This window comes from Chionomys nivalis, chromosome 16, assembly GCF_950005125.1.
Source record: "Chionomys nivalis chromosome 16, mChiNiv1.1, whole genome shotgun sequence".
NCBI lineage: Eukaryota > Metazoa > Chordata > Mammalia > Rodentia > Cricetidae > Chionomys > Chionomys nivalis.
The window spans coordinates 43157116-43168148 of record NC_080101.1 but is presented as its reverse complement, the minus strand read 5'-3'; the positions used below and the strand labels follow the sequence as shown (position 1 = coordinate 43168148).

At 41.9% G+C, this 11033-nt stretch overlaps 1 protein-coding gene across 1 annotated transcript; it reads right to left on the bottom strand.

The window, feature by feature from the left end:
* Positions 1-1619: 1619 nt before the first annotated feature.
* Tstd3 (thiosulfate sulfurtransferase like domain containing 3) lies at positions 1620-8295 on the bottom strand. The gene is made up of 4 exons (XM_057790623.1): positions 8166-8295; positions 4331-4504; positions 4079-4238; positions 1620-3125 (listed from the first exon to the last, which is right to left on the bottom strand). The coding sequence occupies exons 1-4, from the start codon at positions 8233-8235 to the stop codon at positions 3053-3055; spliced, it is 477 nt and encodes a 158-aa protein (XP_057646606.1). The 5' UTR covers positions 8236-8295; the 3' UTR covers positions 1620-3052.
* Between the last annotated feature and the right edge of the window lie 2738 nt (positions 8296-11033).

Genomic DNA, 11033 nt, shown 5'->3' with positions numbered 1-11033 from the left:
GTGCCCTCTTCTGGCCAGCAAGCATACAGACAGAAAACTATACATTGTTCTGTCTGTATGCTTGCTGGCCAGAAGAGGGCACCAGATCTCTCCAGGACAGGCTCCAAAACCACAGAGAAACCCTGTCTCGAAAAACCAAAAAAAATAAAAAATTAAAAAATAAAGTGATCTCCCATGATTGAGGTAAAACAACTACTTTTAAAAATTAAGGCATCAAATCATGTTGTATCTTTACATTTCGAGGCCTCTTGACACCATAATAGTTCCATGGAACAGATGAAGATTGCAGACTAAGAAGCTTCCCAATTGAGGCATCTCTGATTGTCTTTACCAGAACGTGGTTCCCAGAATAGTACTGGGACTGTCCTGTGTCTCATACCTAGGCCTGCTTGTTTATGTTCCGAAAGAACTTGCTGGGACTTGCTGCGGTCCTAGGATTATGCAGTGAGAACTGAGCTGACAAAATCACAAAACTAACCCACCAGGATCACATTCCGATGGAGGAGACTGACACACAGGCAGTGGGAGTATTTGCTTTATGAATAGCTGCTGCCTTGCTCTAAGTTCCCCTTGAAGCTATAGCGCTCCCCTCTCTATGGTGGGATTCATCCCGAAAACCCCAGCAGGGTATTCATCAATTACTGGGCACAATTCCTCCTATGCATTGGTACATTGGATAACTTCCCAGCGGTGCATGGTTCTGGCAAGAAAGTGATCAGTCAACTACTCTTATTCTCTCAGCCAGGTTTCTTTGGTTTTTTGTTTTGTTTTGTTTTGGGTTTGGTTTGGTTTTTAAAATAAACTTAGAAGTCTGCCCTCCTGCAATTATCTTCCTTGGCAGACAGTTGATCAATGCAAAGAGACCTCATTTGAGACATTCACAGACGCACACGGACAAGAATTACGGCTTATCAGATAGAGAACAAGAGTGTCCTGGATTCCCTCTGCCAGCAGACAGGAAAGCAAGCTAACCTCCCATTGGCCTTAAAGCAAGCCTATTCTTTGTTTGCCAAAGACCCAAGTCTCAAAGCTTATCTCACTGTACTCCCGCCCTCTGGTCAGTCTCACTTCTGTAACCTTGGCCCCTTGTGTTGCCATGGTAATGGCCCTGCCCTTACCACAATGAAAAGCTAACTCTAACTCTTTTTTGCTTCAAAGCCTCCGGGGAAAGAGATTTTAAGAGGCAAGACTAAAGAGGCAGTAGCCGGCAGAAATTAGAAATGTAAGAGGGTAAGAGTGTGGGAAAAGAAGAGAAAAGCTAGGAGGGATTAGAAGTAGGACTGGATTATTACGGTAAACACAGAACAATAAAGAGCATGGCCCTCAGAATGTGTGTGAGGTTATAGAGATCTTTTACCCCCTCCGCTCCTGAGAAGCGTTTTATCTTTGGAACCCTAGGTAGGGGCTGGAGCAGGACTCAGCCCCTACAGAACAGGTTACTTCAATGGACACGCCTGCTTTACAAGGCATCTATGGGGCCAATCCCTAAGGGCTAAGGATAATAACTTAAGTCCCCTTTATTCTTTACACTTGTCTGGCAGACTGGGAATGCCAGGGACAGTGGAGTTTTTTGTTTGTTTGTTTGGTTGGTTTTTCTTTTTTCTTTTTCTTTTTTTTTTGGTTTTTCGAGACAGGGTTTCTCTGTGGTTTTGGAGCCTGTCCTGGAACTAGCTCTTGTAGACCAGGCTGGTCTCGAACTCACAGAGATCCGCCTGCCTCCACCTCCTGAGTGTGTTGTATCAGTAGAAGTAGGAAGTAGTCCCTTAAGAGGGAAAACCTTTCATCTGCATAACAAACAAATCTTAAAAAAAGGAAAACACAGGTTTACTTTGTTACTATTATGCCAGCACACTAACAAGCCTATAATTTATTTATTTCTTTTTCTTTTTCTTTTTTTTTTTTGTTTTTTTGTTTTTTTGAGACAAGGTTTCTCTGTGGTTTTGGAGCCTGTCCTGGAACTAGCTCTTGTAGACCAGGCTGGTCTCGAACTCACAGAGATCCGCCTACCTCTGCCTCCCAAGTACTGGGATTAAAGGCGTGCGCCCGGCAAGCCTATAATTTAACATTCTAAAGACATACATGCACGCTAGAAGGAGTCAAAATGGTATAAATACTTGTTTTTAGTCAGTTTTCAAATTGAGGTATGTTTCTTGTAATACCATGTCTTTGTGTTTGTTTTGATGGGGTTTGACATGCATACTCCTGACAATTTAGTCATACCATGACAATCTCTACTAGCCTACAAAATTTCCTGACCTCTTCCAGGTTCGTTTGCCTTCCACAGTCATAACCCATGCAACTTTTATCCTCACATTGATCTTAAGTTTTAAAATTAGTTACATTGTTTCGATTCTGGCCACATGTTGTCCTGAGTCTTCAGACGCTGTGAATGTGTTTTCTTGTTCAGAGTTTACTTCTCTGGACCCCAGATCCTTTTCTTTCCTTTTCTTTTGTAACAGAATATCAAATTTTTTTTTTTTTTTGGTTTTTCGAGACAGGGTTTCTCTGTGGCTTTGGAGCCTGTCCTGGAACTAGCTCTGTAGACCAGGCTGGTCTCGAACTCACAGAGATCTGCCTGCCTCTGCCCCCCGAGTGCTGGGATTAAAGGCGTGCGCCACCATCACCCGGCCAGAATATCAAATTTATAGCCTGGCCTCAAATTTACAACAATCTGCCTATCTCAATCTACTGAGTATTGGAACTACAAGTATGGGCCTAAAACCAATGCTTAGTTATTGCTTAACATCAGGACTGCTTGTTAACACGCATGCTTATAGCATGACTGCACATGATTAGGTAACACAAGCTACCTGATCCTTTGGAATACCAAGTACTTAAAAATTAACTGTAGAATCTGTATATGTCAATGGCAATTCATATTATCTCAGTTCTCAGTAGACTCTGAAAGTGTTCAGGGGAGCAGTGTCTTCGGTTCACAGAGGAGGAAAACAGCTGCCGAGCGTATCCTTTGGTGCCAAGACTGGAGATTTCTTTTGCTTCCTCCACTGTCCTTGGATGTATGAACACAGGACAGAGTCTCTTATTCCAGAGCTCAATTTTCTTGTTTCTTCTCGGAAATTTCATAGGTTACCCATTCTTTCCATCCTCCAGCATAGTGTTGAACACTGAAAACATACAAAATCGGGTTATATTTCTTTTTTTTTTTTTTTTTTTTGGTTTTTTGAGACAGGGTTTCTCTGTGGCTTTGGAGCCTGTCCTGGAACTAGCTCTGTAGACCAGGCTGGTCTCGAACTCACAGAGATCCGCCTGCCTCTGCCTCCCGAGTGCTGGGATTAAAGGCGTGCGCCACCATCGCCCGGCTTCGGGTTATATTTCATAGCAGAAGATCGGGAGGAACTTTGCAATAGCTACTCACCTTACTATCTAGTTCTATACTGCTTTTCAAAATCGTTGGTTTTTAGTAGGTGGGAAAGACACATGCCCTTGGTCTCTATACTGCCTTTATTAACAGTATTTTTTTTGTGGGGGGGGTGGGTTGGGTTTTTTGTTGTTGTTGTTGGGTTTTTTTTTTTTTTGGTTTGTTTATTTGTTTTACCCCTGCAGTAGTAGGGAATTAAATCCAGGGACTTGGGCATGTGAGGAACATGGTTTACCACTGAATTCTATTACCAGCTCCAAGACAAATATCATGTAGCTCTGATCGACTTTGAATTTTTGTTACATATGTGTGTAGCTGTTTTGTCTGCTATGTGTCTGTACACCACATGCATGCCTAATGCCCAAAGAAGACAGACAAGGGCATCAGATCTCCTGGAACTGAAATTACAGACAGCTGTGAGGTGTCAAATGGGTGCTAGGAGTCAAACCTGGATCCTCTGGAATTGCAGACAGTGCTCTTAACCACTGAGAAATCTCTCCAGCCCTGCCCCCTCCCCAAGAGATTCTTAAGTAGACTAACAGATGTTTATTTTTGTTATGCCAGAGGTTGCATCTGGGTTTTTTCACATCCTAGGCAATTATACTGCTGCAGGGCAATAGCCCCAGCACCCGAAATGTCTGTATATATACTGATAATATTGTGATCCAGTGCTCAGTCTAGTTTTTCCTTCACTCACACCTGTTAAAGCCCAGCGATATTGCTGTGTCCATAGCCTTCTTACTTCTCACTCCAGCAAAACAAGAAAACACTAGACTGTCGGATTTGGATGGCTTCACTTCATTGTACTTCTTTTTGAAATCCCTTGAGTTCATCTGTAGAGCTTCCCCCACCTCATCCACTGGAAGAAAGTGGTAACACGTTTAATTAAGTTTTGGATACAACCAATTATTAAGCATATGAATGGATCTGTTTAAAACACATAGCACTTACATGGTATGTTGATTGATCCAGGTATTTTTCCATGCTCAAGAACTTCCCACGTATCTCTAACATCAATTAACATAATGTTTTTGGAGCTCAACAGGTTTTTTAGTTCCCTATATGTGACACCCTTAGAAAGAACAGAGCAAAAATGTTGGCTGCTTCCCCATATTGACTTCAAACCTATAAAAAAAAATTCAGACTTAAGTGACATTGGTATTAACAGCTATAAGTAGGTTATAGTTAGATGACATAACTGAGTTCACCTTTTTGCTTTAATAAACTCTGGATACATACTCTGTTCCTAGTTCATGACCTGGAAGTACATAGAACTTCTGGGAGTGGGAGGAAAAGATACTTTTTGTTTGAATGAGGTTGGCTCTGGTGCCCTAGACAGATTCAGGGTAGCACTGATCGCCCAAAAGACTAAGCCGTGAGAACAACTTGGATCTTTCATGCCCGGTCTTCTGTGCAATGGAGCAAGGCTAGAAGATTGAATTAGCTTCAACACTTCAACAGTGCTTCCGTTATGACACTTCCATTAAAATCTTTCATCTATGGAGTTTGGAGATCTACTGGGTTAACACATCCACGCACTGGGAACATGCCACACCTCAGTTCCATGAAGAGGGAAACACTCTTCTAGATTCTTCAAGATCTCATACCATGACTTCTTCAGCAGGTTCTCCATCTGTATTCTTTAATAAATCATTGAAAATAAACTGATAGAAGTGCTTAACTGAGTTCCGTTAGTGAATTATTGACAATGGAGAAGGGGTCATGGGAAATTCTGATTTATATTCCGTTGGTCAGAAATGTGGGAAGTATGAACTTGAGATTGGTGTCTAAAGTTGGCACAGTTTTGTCTGGTGTCATCAGTAACTCTAGGTAGTTAGTTCAGAATTAAATTTTAACACTCAATTAGCTTGGTGTAGAAAAACTACACATTTGGTGTCAGAAGCTATTTGTGAGGGAAGGCAGCTCAGTGGTAAAGTGCTTGCTTCTAATTTGAGGCCCCTGGCTCAGCCCTAACATACCTGAGAAGAGAAAGGGTTGTGAGCAGAGCACAGAAAAACGTTTGCCAGGCGGATCTCTGTGAGTTCGAGACCAGCCTGGTCTACAGAGCTAGTTCCAGGACAGGCTCCAAAAACCACAGAGAAACCCTGTCTCGAAAAACCAAAAAAAAAAAAAAAAAAAAGAAAAAAACGTTTGCCAGTGTGCACACATTCTGACTGAGCAACACAATGCAGCCTGCCAACTTGCTCTGTGTGCTTCATAGCTGGCCTTCAGCCACTTCGTATTCCCTCAAAACCCTTTAGCTAGCAAGAGCTTTGAAACATAGCAGACATTTAATAATTGTTATGGGTATAATTTGCTAATCCCATTCGTAACTCAAATGACAACATGCTGCAAAATTTAACTTTATTTCCCTTTGCAAATAAGGCTAGGAACTTGCATATCATAGGGTTTCTGCTGTTGTGATAAAACACCTTGGCCAAAAGTAACTTGGAGAAGAAAGGGTTTGTTTCACCTTATAACTCCTAAGTTCATCACTGAGGGAAGCTACAGGCATGAACTGAGGGCAGGAATCTGGAGGCAGTTACTGAACAGAAGCCATGGAGGATTGCTGCATAGTTTTCTAGTTTCTTACCATAACACATAGAAAACTATGTAATTTCATAAATTATGTTAAGCTTGGTTCTAGCCCTGCTTACCCAACATGGAAAATGTACCCACAGCAAGCAACTCTTGAAACTGGATTAAAGATAATTTTTTCCTTGTAATCATCAGACTGACTTAACTTCCTATAATTCAGCTATACTCTCTTGTGAGGTAGTAGGTAATAAAGTCAGGCTTTCTTGCTCTTCCATTCAGTCATCACTGGCTGGCGCAGCAGTGTACTTCCTTTTGTCTCACCTTCCCCAAGTCTCTTACGGCATGAGCCTGCACTACACACTATTTATTTGCATCAAGCGGTAGGTGTTTTGTGTACCATATCCTCTACTTGTAAATTGACCACTTGGTCTGGTGTTCAACCAAAGACGTATTCAACAGTTCTGACACTGAAGAAAAAGATGACTGAGTCTTAAGTTTGGGGAATATATATATATATATATATCCCTTCTCAAGCCATGAGCCAAAATAAACCCTTTCTGAACTTGCTTTTGTCTGGTATTATGTTACAGCGCTGAGAAAACTAATGAATATATGCTGTTGGATTTAAATAATATTAATGTATACACAGTGCAATTAATCATTATTCATGTTTTCATAATTATACCATACTGCTCCTTCTGAAAGAAATATCTCTCCCTTCATTTTTACGGGGAACATTTACTCTCCTTTCATATCTATTTAATATTTCTTGACATTTCCCTTTAACAATTCTGCTTCTAATCCATTCTACTAAAATACCCGTTTGTGTGCACAGGGTAGATTACACAATGATTATCAAATAATTTTATAATAAAAATTTGGGACTTAAATTTTTTACAAGTGATTGGTTAGTAAACTGTAGTACATTCCCACTATGGGAAATATGCAGGTTTTAAGTGCTAAATACCTATGTGAGTCAAAATATAGAAGTATATACACAATACACATATATAATACAAACTTTTACCTATGGGTAACCATAGAGAAAAGAGCCATTATCATCCATATCTGAGGAGTGGGATTCGAGTATTTAAAGGAGATCTGTGGCTCTGCTCTTCTTTTGTTTGCTTTGTTTTAGTGAGAATATAGCTATGCACTATTTGTGTACCTTTTAAAATACGGAAAGTGCCAGGCAGTGATGGCACCTACCTTTAATCCTAGCACTCAGGGGGCAGAAGCAAGTGGGTCTCTGTGAGTTTGAGGCCAGTCTGGCCTACAAAGAGTGTTCCAGGACAAACTCCAAAGTTACAGAGAAAAACCCTGTCTCGAAAACAAACAAAAACAAAAAACAAAGGCCCCTTCCTCTAGCAGGGTGTTCAAGTCAAGATTCACTCTGTGTACTTGTATCTGTCTCCATCTCGCCCATCCACATACAAATGGTGAACTCCTTGGGGAGCTAATTCCCTGCAGGAGGCCTGGCAGATTTGATTACCTGCTTTTGCTACAGAAACATGAATGGTAACAATTTGCACAGAAAAGTCCATCTGCAGCAACAAAAGAGCAAGGGAGACTAGCTTTCTGGGCCCATAAACCTGCTTCTTTGGAAGAAAATATTACATTAAAGAAGAGACTGATTAAAATAATAATAAAATAAAATAAAAGGGTGTGGAGGAGTGTTGGGAAGGACTGAAGCCCTGGATTGAGCTTTAGACCCAGCTGGGTCAATAGCGACATTCACTTCTGCCTTCTTCCAAATTTACAGAATTAATGGGAGAGGGAGTACTTTCCTAGTTCTAACCCCCACCCCCGCTCTCAGTGTGTGTGTGTGTGTGTGTGTGTGTGTGTGTCTGGTTCATGAAAAGATGAGCTCTAGCCCCTGGTAGGTAGGGTCACAATGGTAAGTTCAAAGGGTGGGTTTATAATTAAGCCTTTCCGGAGCCTTCTTGCTGGCTCCTTTCGGTGGCGAAGTGACCTTCATCACTCAAACTTGCATAATTAATTTCCATTATAAATAACCTTGGTGCCACGTTTGCTCTGCCGCTGCGTTCATCAGCGCATCTCCAGACATGGAATCCGGAGGATCAAAAGGAGCAAAAACTGCAGTGGGCACCAGATACCTACGTGCCAAGAGTAGCTAGTGGGCTTCACTTATATTAACTGGAAGTCTAAAGACGAGCGCACGCTCAATGTCATCCCCTCCCTGGCACTCGATATCAGGTGGTTTTTGTTTCTCAGGGATCAAGCTTACCGCCAAGCGCAGCCTCCACCGATCCTAGAGCCGCCCTGCGTGAGGTCCCAAGCACCCGCCTGGCCAACATCACCGTGGGCAATCTGGGACCCCGGGTGCTGCTGACCACTTCCTCCTCCTCCTTCCTGGCTTCTCACCACCGGCGCTGTCCAGGCTCTTGAGCGCCCCGCAGTCAGCACCGACAGAACCGGGTACTGCCACACCGTGAATATTTGACTTTATCCGAAGATGGTCTTTGGCAGTTTTATAGTATTAGCTTCTTACTGCCACATTGACAACTCGCCATATGTTTACTGACTTAAATCAGCAGAAATTGATTATTTACAATTTTGAAGTTACCATGCTTAAAGAAAATCAATGTGTTCAAATATGTGTATTTAAAAAAAAAAAACAGGGAAGCTTTTTATTTTAATTTACTTTTACCTGTTTTCGTTTCTTCTCGTGCTGACTTATCCCTTGGCTCCTGGTCTTTATCCATCCTCAGAGCCAGTACCGAAGCACCTTCACATCTCTCCGGCTGACTCTAGCATCTGCTCTAAGTCCTTTCATTTGCCCTCCTCTCTTCTTCCTCTAAGGACCCTTACATTCAGACCACTGAAATAATCCACACCAGTGTCTCCACTTCCAGAGAGTTAACACAGGATAATATCTGCAAAGTCTCTTTCACCAGGTGTGGCAGTTTGAATAAGAATAACATCATATATTTAAATGCTTAGGGAGTGGCCTTAGGCAATGATGCCTTGTTGCAAGAAAAGTGTCATGGGGGTGGGCTTTGAGGTTTCATATGCTTACACCAGGCCAGGTGTGCCTCTCTCTTCCTGCTGCCTGCAGATCTGATGGAGAACCCTCATCTCCTTCTCCAGAACCATGTCTGCCTGCACACCACCGTGCTTCCTGACATGATGACAATGGACTAAACTTTGAATTGAAAGCCAGCCCTGATTAAATGTTTTCCTTTAATAGAATTGCCATGGTCATGGTGTCTCTCCACAGCAATAGCACTGACTAAGATACCAGGGAAGGTAACGCATTACAGGTTCCAGGGATTAGAACTCGGGGCATATTTGGGTCGGGTGGGCTAGGACATTTTTTTCCCCACATAAAGCTTCTCGTTTTACCTTAACTTCTCCTCGGTTTAGTTCTCCAAACATCATGAAAGCTGCATTGAACTGGAATTTATTCAGTTAGAAATTAACATATTAACTCAAACTGATATTAAATTGTATGCCCAAGGAATCATTTCATTAAATACACATTTTGAGATCAGTACATTTTCTTTTTTGTCTTTGTCTTTGTCTTTGTTTTGTTTTGTTTTTTGAAACAGGGTTGCTTTGGATCCATGGCTGTCCTGGACTTTGCTCTGTAGACCAGGCTGGCTTCAAACTCACAGAGATCCGCCTGCCTCTGTCTCCCAAGAACTGGGATTAAAGCATGTTCCTCCATCCCCTGTCTAAAATCAGCCCATTTTCAATAATTTAGTACTTTTTATTGTGTGTTAGGTGTGTGTGTAGTTGTCTGTATATGTATGCGGTGTGTGCACTAGTTAGGGTGTGTATGTGTGTGTATAGAGAGCAGAGGTTGATGCTAGGTGTCTTTCTTCAATCATTACACCTTTATTTTTTGAGACAATATATCTCACTGAACCTGAAGATGACCAATTTCAGGGGTGGGAGACTAGAGAATGGTTTAGCAGTTAAGAGTGCTTGTTGCTTTCGCAGAGAGCCTGGGTTCAATTCCCAACATCCATCTGGTGGTTTATAACAATCTATAACTCCAGTTCCAGGAGATCCAATGACCTCTTCTAATCTCTGAGTGTACCAAGCAAATACATGGTGCACAGACTTACATACAAGAAAACACTCGCATATGTAAATTAAATAAACAAAAAATTATTTTTTTTAAAAAAAAGAGGAACAATTAGGCTAGACTGACTGGCCACTGAGTTTCAGATCAGACTGTCTCTGAGCTCCCACCCGAGCACTGGAGTTATAGGTGCTTTCTAGATGGTTCTGAGATTCTGAACGCAAGTCCTCATGCTGTGTAGCAAGCACTCTGCCAACTGAGTCATCTCCCTAGATCCAGTAATACAATAATTCATAAACCGCATCAGACTCTACACCAGTGACATCATCTGCTACTAGGTGTTTCCTCATCACTTAGAGTTTAAGCTCTTAAATTTTGGGTTTGAGAGGGGTTGCGTGTGTGTGTGTGTGTGTGTGTGTGAGAGAGAGAGAGAGAGAGAGAGAGAGAGAGAGAGAGAGAGAGTAGAAGAGCACATATGTGCCACAGCATGTATGTTGGAGGTCAAAGGACGACTTTGTGCAGTCAGTTCTACCTTGAAACGTTTATATGGGTTCTGGGGATTGAGCCCAGGTTTGTCATGCTTACTGACAGGCACCCTTACCTGCTAGGCCATCTTGCCAGCCCTCTGTAATATACATTTTTTGTAGATTCACCACATGAGAGAAAACATGTGTGATGGTTAGCTTTAATTGTCGACTTAATGCAACTTAGAATCATCTGGGAAGTCTCAGTGTTGGATTGCTTACATTGTATTGGGTAGTTGGTATGTCTTGGGGAACTACCTTAATTACAGTAATTGATACAGGAAGATCCAGACCACTGTGAGTGGCACCAACCCCTAGACAGGGGGCTCTGAACTGTTTGAAGAGTAGAGAAATGGAAGGGCTAAAGAGATGAGTGAGCTGGGAGCAAGGATTAGAGTTCAGTTCCTAGCATCTATGTTGGGACTCAATGGCCTTTTCTGACTTTACAGACGTACCTAGACACTTGGCACTCAGTCTCAAGCATACATACACACACATAAAATAAATACTCCATTATTTAAAAGTGGGAAAAAAATCAAGC